Source organism: Penicillium nucicola (assembly GCF_028828085.1).
Source record: "Penicillium nucicola strain IBT 29836 chromosome Unknown utg000009l, whole genome shotgun sequence".
Lineage (NCBI taxonomy): Eukaryota > Fungi > Ascomycota > Eurotiomycetes > Eurotiales > Aspergillaceae > Penicillium > Penicillium nucicola.
Window position 1 is genome coordinate 338,193 of NW_026643133.1, and position 18,520 is coordinate 356,712.

The following is an 18,520-nucleotide window of genomic DNA, read 5'->3' on the forward strand; positions in this document are numbered from 1 at the left end:
ATGCTCATTTATCAGACGTACGGTAAAGACTATACGCCAGCATTGGCGGGATCACCATAGCTGGACTGCTCCAGTTAATAACGTTGGCGGTGGCAGGAAGCAGCCAGGACCATCAGCAGCCGAGCAGCAGATTCACCAGTTTACGCAAGTCGTACGCTGTCAGCGGGCATTCGGCCAGGGGCCAGGCTCCCACTACATTCGCGTCCGTACGGTCGGCGCTGAGCTAGTTCTCGAGCCGATTGCCCCGACCGTACTCGGTAACCAGCAACTCGACCAAATTGAGCAGGCATTCACCGAGCGACAGAGTCAGCCCCAAACCATCGAGGCTAGTCAGCGGGACGAAGCGAATCCATGGCTTCGCCGTACACAGTGGGCGGTTTACTTACGGGGGATCAACCCACAAGATCTACGTGACAGCGTTCAAGCGCCCGACGCTGATTCCGCGATTTCGGCTGAAAAGGCAGCTTCCGCTATCTGGGATTCGATGGCTATCGTGGCCCGAATTAGCCAGTTGATTTGTACGAAGACTAGCCATTCGATTCGAACCGAGGCAGTCCGTACGGAGCGCGACCGGTTACCGCATCAGCCACTACAAGCGTATATGGACGCCGAGAATATCAACCGTCACACGCTGCCGTGGCAGCAGATTTTGATGTTCTTCGCAGGTACGCAGGCTACGCACGGATGGAATAGTCCGAAATACCGATTTTCGAAACGCCAACGTACGGCGTGGAACTCGCTATGGCGACTAGCTCAGTCGGGGGTCGATACGTCACCTAGACGCTCCGACAGGGCTAGTTCCGCCGGCAGTAGCGAGCAATCAGCTAGCAGCGAGCATTCAGAGAGTGATACTGAGCTACGTCAGCGCACCGGTAGGGAATCTCGACCGGATCCCGCACGAAACCGCACCGAATCCCCGTTTCAACTCGCCCCCATTGACTCGGCATGTCTTGATTTCTGTATTGAGCTATTAAACCACCGAATCAAGCTCGAAGACTACGAGAGCGCGCTCGTTTGTGCCACGGCCGTACTCGGCCAAGGGGAGGGCGGCTGGCGTACGGCGCAGAGCTACCCGCCCATTTTGTCGAAGCTGATCAAGGTGGGTCGATTTATGGTGGTCCACAAGGCATTAAAGTTGGACCCCACGGCGGAGCAAATGCTATATCAGCTGACGGAGCATCAAATGGCTGGCGATTGGGAGATCGAGAGTCCACTGGATTCCCCCGATTTTACGTTTTTATCGCAGGCATCAGATGACTATTTCGATTTTGAGAACTTGCAGACCGACCTAGCTCCGCCACCGGCGAGCCAGTTCATCCAATTCAGCCAGGTCCAGCGGCAGACCCAGCGATCATTCCGCGAGTGGGTGACTGAGATGGTCAGTCAGTTTATGGTCCGCGGCATGAATAGCCCGATGCAGTGGCTGTTAGATCTCCGTACGTACTGCTTAAAGATCCATTATAACAGCACGACCGCTGGCCACGTTGGATGGATGAACCAGGATCAGCTGTTATACCAGCAGTATACCTTTTCGATGGGTGACTTCCGGGGGTTTGTCCACGGGCTTGTGAGCTCAGCGCGGCAGACACTCCACGAGGAGCTACTATTCAGCGGTAGGACTAGGTCCGTTCCCGCGCTCCTATGGCAGGCCATTTATGACGACCCCACAGAGAGTGCCCACAGGTGGAGCTTTTTGAGCGATACCCGTACGCCTTGGCTGGTAGTCGGTAGCGAATGGATGATGAATCGGGTCCGACACGAGGGGCCCGAAAGGCAGCGGTTTATCGAGAGCAATACGGGCCGGCTTCGGATGGCGGCTATTGATGTACGAACTAAGGATACTAGGATTAATAGGTTAGTTACCGGCCAATAACTAGCTATTAGTAGGATATATATTCACCGCTGATCGGTAATATATATCTGACTACTACTAGTATGGATATTAGCTTACTTAATATAGTTATTACCGAGAGGCTTATTTATGGTCCCCCGATCCTAACGTGGATCCCTGTTACTCCGGCCACATTCTTGGTACTTCAAAAAATCAAAATTTTGAACATCACATTTAATAACAACAATTAACATAAATTGACTATCTAACACGCGTAGGACATTTAGAATACCTATGCCCTTGAATCCCACACCCAGAGCACGTCACAACACGCCGAATCAGGGGCATAGGGGGAAGTGTAGGTTCAACTGCAGCTTCTACAGCAAGATGCCGGCGATGCATTCCAGAAGTTGCTCATGTTGGAGCATATACCGATGTACGGCATTTGGCTGCCACTCACTCTCGCGAATCAGGCCCAGACCGGGTTTAGCAGCAGCCTGCTCTTCCAACAGGAAACATCGATCTTGAAGTTTGTTGGCAGGGTTCCGTATGAATGACTGATCGGGTCAGTTGTCAACAAATGAATCCTGAATAGCATCCAGGTCGATACTAGGGCAGGAATTCAATGAAAATGTGCCGCAGTTCCCTTCTGCTTGCCGAATCAAGTACGCCGTCAAGGTCGCTAAGCAGATGATAGATTCGCGCTTCGTCTGCCGGCGGACTCATCATGGGTTGGTCCTGGATGAAACCTAGCTCTGGGCCGTTCTTGAGGCTGGAATTGGCGAGAAGAAGCATTAATGGCTTGAGAAAATTCCGCGGGACATCCTGATACGTTACAATCCACTGTGTTCAATCGAGCCAAGGGCGAGTTCCTTCCTAGGTATCTTGCCCGGTACACGTAGTGCCGCTCTGTGGTTTCTGGACAGACTGACAGTGAGCCCCTCGTTTGCGTAGGCTGCGCAATAACGTAATATTGGCGGTGCACGTTTGGTCGTTCAGAGGCCTATTTGCCTAGTCTTTGTTCCAGTCGCTCGAGACATTCATAATAGTCCAAAATGATTGGGTTGCTGTTGACTGAGTCCAGGACTGCGGATACTGGCTTGCACAGCATAGCGAGATCTAGACGAACTGAGGATGCATCCGCAGTGTGAGTATCCCGTACGTGCCTGCTTATGAGATGTATGCTTGTGGTGATATACGGACAGTGTAAACACTGAAATCCGGCATGAACCTGAAGAGCAGGATGAGAAGGTTACCCGTTTGGCCGTGGTTTGGCTAAACCCCCATTGATAAAGTCGTGCCGGCGGAGGTATTGGTCAACGCCACCTCGATGACTTTTCGAGATCTGATGCTTCTTTCGAAAATGAGTGCTTGCTTGTACACCTTCGGTTGAACTCGCATACTAACACAGATTGCATATTGCAACATGCTCCCCCCAATCCAGACACAGCGGGAGTGAAGGCCATTCCCGCGTGGAAACCGAAAAGGTACGGGCGCTAGATGTGACATTGAATGACGGTAGAACAGATCAAAATTTGAATATTACAAACAGGGAGGAGAAAATGACAAAGGATGACCAGGAGGGGAGAGAGTGCAGGAAGTCCAGGGTCCTCTTTTTGTGTACCAATTCTTGGTAGCGCGACACCACGCGTATGTCGGATCAGGGAAGGCAATTTGCTTTATCTCATACCTCCAATCGTCAACCCAATCGTCATAGATGACTGTGCATTGCTGCCGATTCTGATGAAAAATTAGGTCTCAACAATAGCAGACGAGATATGTTTTTTGATGTTCAAGTATGGAGAAAGCATGGTACGATCTATAGTAATGATTACATAGGATGGAAGAAATACATGGTTGGGAAGCACACGGGCATAGATATCGACTGTAATGGCGGGACAGGTCGTTGCAGTCGACCGGACTCTTTACAATGGGGTGCACGGACAAAAAGTGTGAAATGGGTGCCACTTCAGAAGAGACTAATACAGTAGGAGCGGTAATATGGTGCGCGTACGGATGGGTAAAGCCAGGCTCTTGCTGTCATGTTCATCAAGGGTGAAACCAGTGAGATATTACCGAGCGGCATGAGAGCTTAAGCCTTGATCCAAAATGGGGAAATAGCTGCTGGCATGGCCCACCTCACCACTGGGTAATTTTTAAGCACTTTCTCATGTCCGCTTTTTTTTGATCACTTTATACCGAGGCCCACATTGAGAAGCGCTTTTGTGTAAAGGCGAAGGAAGTGAAGGGCTTTGACTCATCTCTCGAGTCGGGCGAATAGAGCTGGGCTGACCACGAATAAAGGAATTGTGGTGGTAGACTCCTTCAGTTTTGTGAAAGCCATAGTAGTAGAGCCGCCGAATAAGAGATTGGTAGCTTTTTGTGGACAGTTTTGCTAGTATGTGTGCAGGAAATTTGCTCTCTTGGGCGATCAAGATAGATTTACCATCTTCTGACCAGTGCATTCCTTCCCAATTGTTTGAATCATCAAGGATACTTCGACATATTAGTTCATAAAATAAGCAAATCGGTGTCTCAAATTCACTTACTCGCTCAAAATTTGAATGAAGTCAGCTGTGTGTAGTCTGAATCCTGGCCTTGCGTTGTTTGCAGGCCATGGATCATCGCGTTGAGTAGTAATCTCCACAATGGCTGACATGGTCTGATTATTCGGATATTCATTAACAAGCTCAGCCGATTCGGCTTCGCCAGCAGAACATATAGGCATAGGGATTGTTGGTGGATCTTGGGAATTTGGATTTCCATCTTGTGACCTGTGTTCTGGACCAAGAGTTCCTTGAATTGGAACAAAGGGCTGAGCACCATCGAACGTTGAATCCCCTCCTCGGTGGGTGGCGTCATCCCCGCTTTCACAGAGCCGAGACACTAAATCGCGATGATTCCGGAGACGTTGCTCAACATACGAGATTTGTTCCAACACTATTGAGTTTAGCTTTCTATATAATATAACAACATTTTCAAGACACTCACCTTCGCTTATCGTTTGCCGAGTATTGACAAGTTCTTTTAGTGCTGTCTCGCTTGATTGGAGCTCCTTCGTGCAATCGCTTCTATCTGGCCAAGGGGAAAGAAAACGCCAAGGCCTACCAGAGCGCAAGAGCTTGAGGTCATCTTCGGACAACTCGACGCTAGAAGTTTCAACCTGAAGCGGTGTTGGGCCCTCAAACTTAGGACCTGCAAAAAGAACAATCCTCGTCCAAGTCAATGGCGGCCCTTCCCTCACGCGTGGTATTGAGGTTGAGAAAAGGTTCTCTAGACTCTTGCTCAAACTAATGCTGGCCAAATTTTCTCCACGGCCAAGAGCAATACTGCCACCCTCATTTATTGTGGACAGATGGTTCGCCAGTTCGGTCAAAAATTCGGAAACGGACACACTGGCAAGTCTGAGAGGATTCAGACTTTTCTCATGACGTGAAGAGACAAAGTTATTGACAATATTATCAATGGTTTGACGGGTTTTACCGTCAGTCATTTCGTTAAAAGGGGTAGTCATAGTTTCACGACACGAACTTGAGCATATAGTACCTCAACCCAAGTCTCAGAGAAGAGTAGGAAAATCTGCGATGTCGTAGGCGAAACGTCCAGATCGGAATAATTATTTTCCGTGTACATGGTGACTTGGCAGTAGAACCGGATTGCCCGCTGCCAATATTTCTGCTGACGCAGCTGCGCACAGGCCGCAGTTGGCTGTCCACCTACCGCCAAGAAAATTGGATATGGCGACGACGACCACTGCGACTACGGCGCGTAACAAACAGTCAGTCAAGTGTTTGTGGACTGTCAAAGGCTGGTGGATTTGCGGAGCTAAGTAATGAAGTAAGTGGGAGACTCGTTCAATAGCATGTCGAGTCTGCTGGGAGGCTCAAAACAAGGTGTAAAGGGTAAACCAGACACCGTCTCACGAGCTCGGACGGTCTAGACCATGCTTGACTTCGCTAAGGCGTCACAGCAGTCCCAAAATTGCGCGCCAGGAGGGCAATCTAACAACGGGAACGGTAATTAGGCCATGGCAGGCCATGATGAGGCACTAAGTTGGTGCTTGGATCACTCTACATGAACTGAGAGACATAAGTCATCCACATTGAATTGTTTAACCCATTATCATGCCTGAATATTGATATTTTACAGACCTATCGATATGTCGCTGAAAAGATTCCCAACTATCAAGCCTAAATAACATATCCAGTCCAATAGAATGGCTAGCTCTGGTATTCAAAATGGCCAAAAATCAGATTTAAGAAGAACGAGCGGTTTATTAATCATACAGTCGCTCTTCATCCGCAGCAGCACACTTCTGGCACTTACCCTCTGGCAGTGTCTGTGCAAAATGAAAATCGAACAAAGCATTTGCTTGAATGTTCTCCCTCGCGACAAGATCTTCGTATCTGCTCTGCAGCAGCTGGGTGGCGAGGTGCACGGTGGTCCTCTCCCTAGATTTCGTCGAAAGATGAAATATGATCAGATACTGCTTTTAAATATTGAATGGTTTCTTTTATCAACTTTTTGGGGATTTCTGTAGCTCTTAGAAATGATAGTTCTTGTCACCATAGCAAATCTGATTGGGCACTGATATTCAGAAAACCATGATCTCCAAAACAGCAATTTGGATAACCTTAGCACTGGCAACCACCTTGGTAATTATTCCTACTTCATGTGCTATCCTAGATATCCTAACCTTGATGCTAGATATACGGCCTTGCAATCCACCCTGAGCCTTTTGGCCCGCAGAAAAACACTACGGTTGAGTGCAACATTTCCTGATCGAAGATTTGGGATTGTATAACAAGGCTTGCCAGCTAACAGCATGGAAGGTACCGGACTTTAGCTCCTCTGGTAATATCTCTCTGAGGAAGCCCGGCTCAAAGGCGAAACCAAGTAAGTCAACATGAATATGACCCTACTATGTAGCATAGCCTGCTGACAGATCCATGTATAGTCCATGTATCTAGAATCCCGATATATAGACGGAACCAAGACAAACATCGGCACTTTCATTACCCAAGACCTTGACTATGCGCTCAAGACCAAACTTACCAGGCGTAGAAGCATGCGATGAAGTGTGGCTCAAAATTAACATTGATTGGCTTAATTAAATATTGTGATGCAGTAGACAGTGTCCCTTGGGAAGCCAACGTCATTGCTTAAGACCATAATTGCAAAAAAATCGAACCTACCCTACAATACTATTCTCATGGTCCTGCCACTTCTCACCCGAGGTACAGTCGCATCGAAATTTCTCTCATTCTAAAATCAGTCTGCACAGAGGGGACCAAGACAGAAGACATCTTTCGGAGGCTGGAACCTGCAGACTGTGTCACTTTATAAGAAAGAGTCTCCTTGTAGGTCCAATTTGCCAAAAAAAAAACATCGATCGGGAGCCTCCTTATTGACTTCCTACGCAAGCTCAATTCCCTGTGACCCCGGAGTGGCTCTAGTCCAAGTTATGAATTGCCCGCTAGAAATAGCCAATAATCTGCTAGACGGAAGGTCTGGATCCTGCAAATGTGGATCTTCCTTTACGAAGTCCTGTTATACAGCCCGGTCGATTGTCCCACTTCTGTATGCGCTGAGGAGATCGTGCAATCCAAAGGACCAGGAGTCGAAGCTTTGCAATGGGTGAAGTAGGAGTGCTGACTGTCTTCCAGCTCCTCTTAGCAACATCATCAAGGAGATCACAGGCTTCCTTATGCGTGCTAGCGCGTAGAGATCTGAATATACTTTTCATCACCAAGTTCAAGATGTGAGCAAAGCAGCGGATTCGGGAGTTCTGGGTAAATCTCATCGTCCCTTCTCGGATGATAGTCTCGGTCAGGTATTCATCGTACCGCTGAGACAGTTTTTGGTAAAGATACCGGTGTAAGGTATCGTTATTCGATGCGTTGTCAGCTGTGATTGTCATAACCTTATCAGATATATGAAACCTCTCGAGAGCGGTCACAACGATATAGCAAGGCTCTCTCCAGAATGGCTACCTTCAATTTCAACAAACTCAATACAAGCTCGATATTGCTGGAAGGCAGAAGACATCCAGTGAGCTTTAATCGCGACCATCGACAATGAATTCTGGCTTGTCCAGCCATCCAAAGACAGCGCAATTGAAGATGCTGAAGACATTAGGATTCGGAGCTCACTGTCAAGAGCATCAAGCCGAAGACACAATCGCCGCGACACGGTGTCCGCACTTGGTACGGAGTCCTGAAAGCCTGCAGAACTCAGCATAGCCTTGAACGAAGGCTGTTCGACGCATGTAAACGGCTGGCAGGTTGATACAATCCAATTCAGAGCAGCTTCTTCGAATGGGAGCTTCTTTTCTTTAGAGATCCAAGAGCTCAACGGACCTTGGCACCCTGAATGGCCGTCCTGGAAGAGCTTGTGGGTTTGCTGCAGGTGCTGTTTCAACGCTGTGGTTGAGGATCGCAGTTTCGATGCCAATCGAAAGAATCGGCAGGTGGATGGCGACACAATACACAGGTGCTTAATCTCGGACCGCTCCTTATTTCCTAATCTCCAGGTACCAGCTTCAGGTGTACTAAGGTAGTGTTTCCAAAGCCAGCTCCGCTCTTTCGACCTAGTCTCATCTTTCTCTTTTATTTCGATCCTCTTTACCACGCATTCGACCTGAGATATTGACTGCGATGGATGTATCTTCGTATCGAGATTCGATAAACTCATAGACACATTGCTGAGAGCCGTAGGAGGGGTTGAAATCGGAGGCGCCGGCGACTTCAGGGCGGATCAGACCGCCGTCTTCTTCCGGGGACACGGAAGTGGTATATCCTCTGTAAGGAGGCCACACTTATTAACTGCCGCATAGTCGCGTTTATTCTTCCTAGTATTAGGACAGTCAAATGCTGTAGCATGTAGACAAGTCATCTATAACGTTACATTAGTATTGTAAGCTGATGTCTGGATTAGACTTCCGCAAAACCCAACTAGACCCGGACCCAACCCGGACCCATCGGCTTTAAATTTGAGTATTTGACTTACGTTCAGCACGGTGAATCCAGGATTCAGTAGATTAAATTCGACTGCCTGATCATCAGATTAGATTTATATCTATGCTCATTGCTAATGGTATTCGAACACATCATCCTCCCTGCTTTTCCGTTTCCGTCCTGAGGCCCGAATCTGCGTCTGGTTTGGTGGCAATGATGGATCAGGCCCAGCATTATGTTCACCGGCACTCACAGACGTCTCATCTAGCTCTATAAGATCCTGGTTCTTATCCTGATGATCTATCTCATCTTCCTGTTCCTCTGTATCACTTATCAGATCAACTTCAATCAGATCAATCTTCCCATCCTTCTCTTCTTTCGCCGCCTCGATCTCGTCCCACGTAAAGAATTCCTTAAGAAGCTTCGCCTCTTGCTCCTCCATATCAAATCTAGACGTACAAAGGAACATCATCAAATCTTCAATAGTCTTCGACTTTATTCTACCACGACGGTAGTGGCAGATATCCCGAGCGGTATTGAATAGACGTTCAACCCCTGCGCCAGTTGCTGGGAACGAAAGGGCATCTCGTGCAAGTGCAGCGATAGCTGGGAAGCGAGATTGGTGTTCTTTCCAGAAAGTGAGGGGATTTATAGAAATAGGATCTATTCAATTAGTATTAGGTTACTAAAGGGCTTCAATCATTAGGTTCACTTACCGCTATCAAGGTATTGGCTTATTTCATCAGAAACTGGAAGCCGTGCTGGATGTCCGCCAGGTCCAGGCCCGGTAAGCATTGAATCAAGCACCGAGGATGGTTCAGCTATAGCTATAGACGTTCCTGAAGCCTGGATATCACTTGCAAGCATCGCTTGATATGGAGCTAGGGCTTCGCGGAATGAAGATCGATAAATATCTCGCCAATGCTGATCCCAGTCGGCGGTATGAAAGAATTGGAACTTGTTTACCGGTGCAAGCATAGTGCTAATCGCATAAATATGCCCTCGGATACTATCAGTTTGAGAGTAATACTCATCAAGCTTTATCCGCCCAGCTTCAAGTGCATCAAGCATCTGTTTCTTCCATACAACCCGCTTTCGTCGGAGCTGCTTCATTGATTGTTCAAGATGAGCAAACAATTTATTATAAATCATAAACACGTAGTGGGCTGTGATGTCTCGAGTCTTTGAAAGCTGTGTTGTATAATCAAAGAACGGCTCGGTAATAGACAGCAAATAGTCGATCTGGCGCCATTCCTGTTCACTAGGAAGCATCTCCTCACAGTCATACTCCGTACAGAACAGAGTAAAAATGCTGCGTAGTCGCTTTGCCCGGCGAAGCATCAAGTATGTCGAATTCCACCGAGTCCTTACATCTTGGATTGGAACAATCTTGATATCGGTTATCTGAAGTCCACAGAATGTCTCTCGGCGCTGAGGACTCGCATTAATATAAACTGCAAGAAAGCGGATCTTGTTTAATGTGGAAGAGATCTGATATGAATCAGACTGTTGCTTCGCATTTTGCCGGGCGAGGTTTGACTGCTTCTCTGTCCACTTTGTCTCAGTCGAGTCATTTGTGGGACCTGCCTTGATCCGAGAAAGAAGCTGGTTCAGACTGAGCTGAATAACGTGGGCAAGGCATGGGATTCGGGTAATGAAAACTCTATCTGGTAACGCTTGCTGAAGAGCAGTAGCCAACGTCTTGTTATTCGACGCATTATCCGTTGTTAATCCAAAGACCCTATCCGTAATTTCATGCTCCACGAGGGTTTCTAAAAGAACACCACTAAGGTTATCACCGGTATGTGAACCAGAAACCGGTTTGAACCCAAGAAGCACCTCGCGATAAACCCAATCGGCGTCAATAAAATAGCCGGTGATAGCTATGAATGCCTGCGAGAAAGGAGACGTCCAGCAGTCAAGCGCAATGGATATCTTAGAGCGAGGGGGTAGCGTGCGAAGGATACGCTGCTGTCGATCTTTGACTATGCTCCCGAGTCGGCGACGTATAGTATCGGCGGAAGGGAATGGCAAAATGGCTGGGGCAGAGCGAGCTTTGTGGAATAGACGTTTGAATGATGTATATTCGACTAGATTGAATGGCAGGCGGTTAAGCGTAAGGAACTGAAGAATATCTTCTTCCCATTCTTGGCATGAGAAGGGCGTAGCTGAACTTTCTGCCTAGGAAGTCGAATCGCTATTAATCAGTAAAACTATAGACTTATAGAGCTAGGGGCTGTACTTTACCTCAGTCTGTAGAAACTTTGTGATCTCCGAATTCCTCTTGTTATCCGAGCGTCTACATCCAGCTGTCCTAAGATGCTTCATGATCGTTGATGTGCCATGGTACTGCACTCTGCTCCCTATACTACCTGGGCTGGTAGAATAAGGATGCTCCAAGATCTTGCCACAACGTTTGCACATAACCTTTGGTGCCCCATCGATGATTTGAGCGACCTGGTGGTAACCATCCCAGACCTCTGTATGGCGTCTTGAGTCCCAATTAATCTTGCTTTTCGAGCCATATTCAGTTCCTAGCCACCAGTCTACCCATTCCGAATGAACCATCTTGTCGTAAAGAAGAAATGTCTTCCTACGGTCGGAGCCAACGCGCGTAAGGGAAGAAGGGACCGGCGTAGGAGTCAGATCACCCGATCGGAGGATACGAGATTCCCAGGGTTCTTGGGTCTGTGTACTTGCGGGGGGAGTAAGCACTTGTGAATCACTAAATTCCCCATAAAATGACGATGCGAAGTCTGAAAACTGGCTTTGAGACATAATGATAGATTAGCATCAAGTTAAATGATCAAGTAAGGGAGGAATCAGAGATCATGAACATATTAGAAAGGTTGTTAGTGAATTCAGTAGTTGATAGATCAAACGAACTATACCCGGCTAGATGACTATACTCCTCCGATTGGCCTATTAAGCTCATGATATATGGGTCTGACCTAGTAACCCAGCAATAACCCAGTCAAAACCCAGTAACCCAGCGATAACCCAGTCAAAACCCAGCAAATACCCAATTCCCACCCCAGTTTCATGTAGATCCTTCAAAATATTTCATCCCATAGGGACTCCAAAGGGCTAAGACTAGGCATTTCGACACACAGTATGGTTTAAATGTCAATTCCACGATGTAAAGATAAATAAGAGAACCTACTTGATCATTTGATCAATTAATATTATCCACAAATGAAGAAATGATTACATCTTTTGTACTCTTAACATCTATAAGAAAATACATACTTTATAGAGATTTCTTAAGATTTCAAGCGGCTTCTTGGTGAGAAGAGTAGAATTCTTGGGTATGAAGCAAAACATGAAAAAAAACGGTATTCTATTTAGATAACTAAGCAGGTTTATGCCAGGATTTATGCCAAAGTTGGGTCCAACTGGGTTATTGTTGGGTTTACTGGGGCCCCAGTACTGGGTCCGGGTTGGGTCCGGGTTATGAGGTTTCGACCCAACCCAGTGCTGGGTTGGGTTCTGGTTTGAAGGATTCGACCCAGTACTGGGTTCTGCGGAAGTCTAATAGGGGGCACGGAAGAAGATGTCATTTTGGCACCTAGCGACTTCTGGTAGCTGTCTTTGGAAAAAGAAGTTGGAAAAAGTGTACCACACAACCTACTGAAGGCATTGATAATTCGGTTGTTGCATCGTTACTTCGCTGTAGCGAATATCAAGCGGCGCAGTAAACGCGAGAGCTCATTCAGTTCAATTTGGTACTTTCGACGATGGACAACCTTATGTGGGAAGTGTATGAAACGATATCAAGGATATGGAGGGCCGAAGCCCGATCCCAAGAAAGGGGGGTTAGAACTCCAGCCAAGCTGATATTTTTTTTATATGTTAAAAAAAGAACGGAGATGATTTAGAACGTCCAAAGTGGCCAGGCCAAAAGGACGGGCGGATACAATCATCCGACACCCAGGTCATCAGTTGTTCAGTCACGGAGCAATTGTAAAGCTTGAATAACCCCAGGGAAATGTTTCTTGAGCTTCGCAATATTTGCTGGTGCATCCGGCTGGGACCCTATTTCCTCCCATATCCGCTTCAGCTCTTGTTTCTCGACAGAAGCGATTGGCCGTTGGCCAAAACAGTCGCCTCCTTTCTCCTTTTCGCAATACTTGACGTGGTCATCAATGTATCGAGAAATATTCTGCTCCGCTCGGGGTGTAGATACAATGTGCAACGAGTCACACTCGTTGTTCAGCACGATAAAGTTCGACCGCGCAGTCTTGAAACTCCAGTTGGGCTGTTTGCCAAGATTTACCAAGACATGGTAATGGATACCTTCGGTTGCATGGTGTTCTCGACATCCGTAATACGTTGATGCCGTAAGTTCATTGCGCTGTAGCATATCGCTAAAGCCTTCTTCGAAATCATCTTTCGATTCAAGGGAACATTGGAAATATGTAAGAAATACCCAACGATGGTGGAGGCGGGGTTCGGGTTCAACCGTTGCCGGCGAACTTCTTCCCCCAGAGGAAGAGGAGCCAGATACACTGGACTTAGTGGAAACTCTGACCGGTTCAATTCTAAATCGGTTAAACATTTTGATTTCAAAATTGTTGTATAGCTCGAGGGGATCACCCCTCCTTTTATCTTATCGATAACATCACGTGTCGCGAATGCCACTTCGTGCCAAGAATTACTGCTTTGAGTATTTTTCTCGCAGTCTTACATCCTTGCCAAGACTGCTAGCGTTTTATACGCCTTTAGGAAGGCGGTGTGTGATAACCCACCTGACTTCGTCGTATTTACAGTGTCTTTACCAGACGCTAACCCATTCAGGTAGGCTTACACCTTTTCCTCCTATCGTTGGCGGCCGCTCCCGCTCTCTGCGGGCCCCCTCCTTGTATCCATAATTCCTCCAAAGGGCGAATTACGTTGAGTCTCAAGTCTCAATTTTTTGGGGCAATGTTCTAAGTGGGAATGCACGACAAATCGCCTCCCGTGAATACGATGCCTCGCCATAGTTAAACCCTGCAACCACCACTCGTCGTGTGAGCCAGTGACGTGGCAACTTTAGCCGCGCCAATAGTATACAAGCAACCAACATCTCCCTTAAATTGTGAGATACATGGGTTGATGCGCCTAAGCTGTCCCAACACGACGTGGCAGCTGAATTCCGGTGTCATTTTCGTATTGGCCTCGACTAACCGTGGTGGCGGGAGGAAGCAGCCAGGTCAGTCGGCCGCTGAGCAGCAAGTTCAGTAATTTACGCAAGTAGTACAGTGTCAACACATATTTACCCAGGGGCCCGGGTCCCATTACATTCGCGTCCGTACGGTCGGAGCATAGGCAGTTCCCGAGCCCGAACCGATTGCCCCGACCGTACCCAGTGATCGGCTATTAGATCAGATCGAACAAGCATATCGGGAAAGCCGAGAACAGCCCCAGCCAATCGACACTGGCCAGCGGGACGAGACACATCCATGGCTTCGACGGACCCAGTGGGCCGTGTATCTTCAGAGGATCAATCCGCAAGACATTGTTAACAACGTCCAAACACCTGACGCCGAGTCGCTCAAGGCCACTGAGCAGGCTGCATGCGCCATCTGGAAATCGACGGCTACGGTGGCTCGAATTAACCGGTTGAGTTGTATTTCGAACCGGAGCGGTCCGTATGGAGCGGGATTGACTACCGCATCAGCCGCTGCAAGCTTACATGGACTTCTAAACATCGAGAGACATACGCTCCCGTGGCAGCAGATCCTGATGATTTCATTCGGACGCAGGCCCCGCACGAATTGGCCAGTCTACGATATCGGTTTTCCCAACGCCAGCAGGCGGCTTAGAACTCGCTGTGGCGACTGGGCTAACTTAGATTAAGTCCATCGCCCAGCCCCGATAGGGCCGGTTCCGACAGTGTCCGTTCGGACGGCAGCGTGTGTTCCGACGAGAGTGATCAGCCGCGAAGAACCAGCGAGTCGAGAGCGAGTCGGGTCCGTAACGGATCCCCGTTCCAGCCAGCTCCCATTGATGCCACGTGTCCCGACTTTTGCATTGAGATTTGGAACCACCGAATCAAGGTCGAAGACTACGAGAGCGCGCTGATTTGCGCCATAGCCGTGCTCGGACGGGGTGAGGCTGGCTGGCGTACTGCGGAGAGCTACCCACCGATTTTATCTAAGATCATTAAGATCGCCCGGTTTATGGTGGCCCATAAGGCTTTAAAGCTTGGCAGAGGGTAACGTAATTCCCATACGAGCTGGACACCTAGCCGAGCTGGGCACCCAAAATACCATAGTAAATGGAATAAATTACAACATAGCATCAGCTATTCTGAACAGGAGCGCACCATATCTCTGTATGACTTGGGGCTGCAGTCTGGGCAAACCACGTAAAAGTAGGGTTCCGAAAGGAATAAAGGAATGCGAATATACAACATATTCATATTCGCGGACTGCGAATATGAATATATGAATTTTTTTAAAAGCGCTGTTGAGATAGATAGTTGTAGTGTTCTTGTTGACGTTACTATCAAAAGTGGGAAACCCATCTACTTAAATGTACATCGCTAGTCTCGCCACACAAGCTTTGACCACCGTGATATTCAACACAGCCGCCGGACGTTAATGAATTGTGTGTGTGTGTGTATGGTAGTAACCCAGGGAAGAGTGGTGGACCGCCGTGAAGCGGCGATCGAATTTTATTTTTCCTTTTGCCTGGGTCATTCTCTGGACCCCCTTACCTACCTAGTGCTAAACTTTAAGTTAACATAAGTAATTAGTCAAGTATTCAGCAGCACAGCTTCCAAGGTGGAAATTTTCTTGATCCCTCAAAGCAAACATTGTCACTCTACTCGACACTGGTACCCATACTTAAAAGCAGTCAACAGCTCAGTTCTAGCCTTTTCTTTTCTGATCCTTGTACACGAGTGAATCCCTCCCCTTTCCAAACAATCTTGGGGTTTTTTCTCATTTTCGCTCGACTAGCAAGTACGAGACCATGCCACAGACTATAGGACCCCTCAACTATGGATGCTCGGATTGGCGCATCAGTAGCCAAAGAGCCGCAGATCTGTACAGTTCCGGTACCCAGCTTTGGACAAGAGACGATCTGAAAGACATTGAACAACAATTGGGCCAATCCTATTCGATGGAGCGATTTTCAGTCCGTCGAATCGATGGAAGCATAATCCAAATTTCCAATCCTATGTTTCAAATACAGAATCCTATCTGGTACGTGGTTATAGTATTCTGTCCCAATTTCAGCCTGCAATCTAATTTTGTCTTAAGGAAACCCCATGTCAAGTACCAAGAATATTGGCAACTTGTGAAAGCACAACCCAGCGGTCCAATTGAAACCTACCTGTGCTCTTACATGGTGGATTGGAGCAATCAGACCGCACGGAACTTTCGAGAGCTTATCGCACAGCCTATGCAAGTCTTTGACGAGAAAGACTTGTTGTGGCGGAATAGCAAGACTTGCATGCACTTAGCAGCCCTGGTCCAAGATTTACTCGGTTCAAACACTGTGAAGAAAGTTATCTGCTTCGGGCTCGGTGATTTTTGCCGCTCCGCGCCTGAATGGTTAAAAAAGCAACACGACTCTTGGGATGAGAACTCGGAGGTGAAAAATGTGATGGGCTGCATGATCCAGCATTCAATGGCTCTCACTATCGCTCAAATTTGTCGTGGCAATGACACAGTGCCCTTACTTGCTCAGGACCCTGAGTATACAGAGGTCGCAGAAGAGATTCTGACCAAGAAGGAATTTAAAATTGTTGGAACCCACGGCGCAGGGGGATTCGTGGAAATTGACGAGGAATCAATCATAATATCACCCTTTGCTGCCGTCCCAGTCAAGCAGATTATCGCCGATCTTGCTCGCCCTATGCTCATTATTTCCACCGGCTTTGATGTGTTCAACAGCAATGAGTAAGTTCGCTTTTATCATCGATCCTTGAATCTGTCTAACCAGGGTACTCCCCAGAAAACCATTGGCAGATGCTGAATCTCCGAGAACAAAGCGAATGTGGCTTGATTATGATGCCTATAGCCTTCCAAGCTATTCTGATGATGCTGAGATATGCTGTGCATTGAAAGGACTACGTTTGTATCATAGACGCCAGCAACCTCTGGTTTCGCAAGGAGCCTGAGTCCACAAAACTTTATATCTAGGGGTTTTGGATCACAAACTATTGCAAATATGACATGGATGCCCACTTATTGGGTAGCTTCCTTATAATGGTTAAAAAGATCACTACCTAGAGTTCGTAGAAGTTGTGGAACAGAGCAGGCCTGAGTTTGGGACAACTAGTGGACAGAGAGGCTCACTCAGGGGCTCACACTGAGCGTCATTTGCACCAGGGCTTTCCGGTAGTCTGATCGTGGTCTCATCCCGATTCGACGTGTCATTTTCGATCAAGGCGGAAGCTCCGATTGTATCACTTGTGCTGGCATGTGTTCCAACGTAAGTTCGATACCCGAAACGCGACCCGAAACGCGACCAGCGATGAAATGGGCCTGAACGTGTTGTAGACAAGCTTACAGACATTAAGGACTAGACCTATGCCTGTTCCAACTAAGACGTCACTGAGCTCCTTCTTCCAATTCACTACTCTCCAAATTAACCACTCCCTATTGATTATTATATCCCAATTAACCACTCTCCCTCATTTACATGCCCCAGTCATATACCTCGGTACGCTTGTCATCAATGAAAATGCGTAGATAATCTGTCTTTTCTGGTGCAGTAGTCTTCTATTTAATTTATTATGATGGAGCCAAGTCTGCTTAGTAACAAATACTCTACTGGTGTCCCAGCCTTATAGTAAATTCTCAAAATCGGCCTGACCAATACACATTAATTGACTCTATTCTACTCCCACGGCCAAGGTTTTATCACGGATAAATTATTGAACAAGCCACATTAAGATGAGGGGCTACAGGAAAAGCTTTAGACGTGTAATTACATTCTACTCTTTGACCATTGAACGGTAAACCTTAACGTGATTCATATCGAAGCTGCGCACATACCGAAGCTGCGCACCACACCCAACTTAGTCATTTAAAATGGATTTTTCTCAACCAAAACGCCATCAAATTTGACTAAACTAACTGCGAGATCTAGTAGGACAGGACCTTCTATTATGACCTTGAATTCCACATTCTGAGCATCTCAGTAACGCCCGCGTACGTGGCTGTAAAGGTGCTAAACCCTGATTTGCCTCACTGGATATAGGCGCTAAAACAGCCTGCTCTCGCTCTAATAGCAAGGCAGAGGCATCTTGAACTGAAAGGCCTTCTTGAGAAACTATCTGCCTTGTAGATCTAGCCTTTTTTCGCTTCTTCTTCTCGTTTTCAGCGCGTAAATCGCTTACTTCTTTCTCGAGAATAGCTGCTGAATGCATAGTGATTTGACAAGCTTTTAAAACCTGATCAATCGCTGAATTTAGCGGACTCGGAGGGCTTTTTGAGCGCTGTTTTAACAAGGCTTTTATCGAGGAAGCTTGTTTTTGTAACTGGATATAATTTGAGGGCGTTTTTGGCTCCCACTCGCTCCCTCGGCTCGAGGGGGGGGTCGGCGTACGCGTAAGAATATTGACCTTCGAGAGAACCCGATCGGGGTTAAAAGGTAATAAACCAGCGGCCGAAAAGCTATTCTTAATAGTCTCCGGTTTAAACGCCTCAATTCGCGCGGAAGGGTAGGCATCGAGGAAGTCTAGTTTCTCGATATGGTTGATTTTAAGCCGCATTTTCGAATCAATAAGTCGACCGTA

At 47.4% G+C, this 18,520-nt stretch overlaps 5 protein-coding genes across 5 annotated transcripts; 2 read left to right on the forward strand and 3 right to left on the reverse strand.

Annotated features, from left to right (window-relative positions):
* Window positions 1–1,873, forward strand: N7511_008437 (uncharacterized protein; the record flags this gene model as incomplete). The annotated part of the gene is made up of 2 exons (XM_057130814.1): window positions 1–22; window positions 75–1,873. 2 exons carry the CDS (start codon window positions 1–3, stop codon window positions 1,871–1,873), a joined length of 1,821 nt encoding a protein of 606 aa, XP_056981545.1.
* A 2,126-nt stretch (window positions 1,874–3,999) lies between these two features.
* On the reverse strand, window positions 4,000–5,345 carry N7511_008438 (heat shock factor family protein; the record flags this gene model as incomplete). The annotated part of the gene is made up of 3 exons (XM_057130815.1): window positions 4,000–4,327; window positions 4,381–4,771; window positions 4,823–5,345. 3 exons carry the CDS (start codon window positions 5,343–5,345, stop codon window positions 4,000–4,002), a joined length of 1,242 nt encoding a protein of 413 aa, XP_056981546.1.
* A 3,575-nt stretch (window positions 5,346–8,920) lies between these two features.
* Window positions 8,921–11,565, reverse strand: N7511_008439 (uncharacterized protein; the record flags this gene model as incomplete). The annotated part of the gene is made up of 3 exons (XM_057130816.1): window positions 8,921–9,450; window positions 9,504–10,968; window positions 11,035–11,565. The coding sequence occupies 3 exons, from the start codon at window positions 11,563–11,565 to the stop codon at window positions 8,921–8,923; spliced, it is 2,526 nt and encodes an 841-aa protein (XP_056981547.1).
* Window positions 11,566–12,733: 1,168 nt separating this feature from the next.
* N7511_008440 (uncharacterized protein) lies at window positions 12,734–13,345 on the reverse strand (the record flags this gene model as incomplete). The annotated part of the gene is made up of 1 exon (XM_057130817.1): window positions 12,734–13,345. One exon carries the CDS (start codon window positions 13,343–13,345, stop codon window positions 12,734–12,736), a length of 612 nt encoding a protein of 203 aa, XP_056981548.1.
* A 2,399-nt stretch (window positions 13,346–15,744) lies between these two features.
* Window positions 15,745–16,680, forward strand: N7511_008441 (uncharacterized protein; the record flags this gene model as incomplete). Its single annotated transcript, XM_057130818.1, has 2 exons — window positions 15,745–15,977; window positions 16,035–16,680. 2 exons carry the CDS (start codon window positions 15,745–15,747, stop codon window positions 16,678–16,680), a joined length of 879 nt encoding a protein of 292 aa, XP_056981549.1.
* Window positions 16,681–18,520: the final 1,840 nt, after the last annotated feature.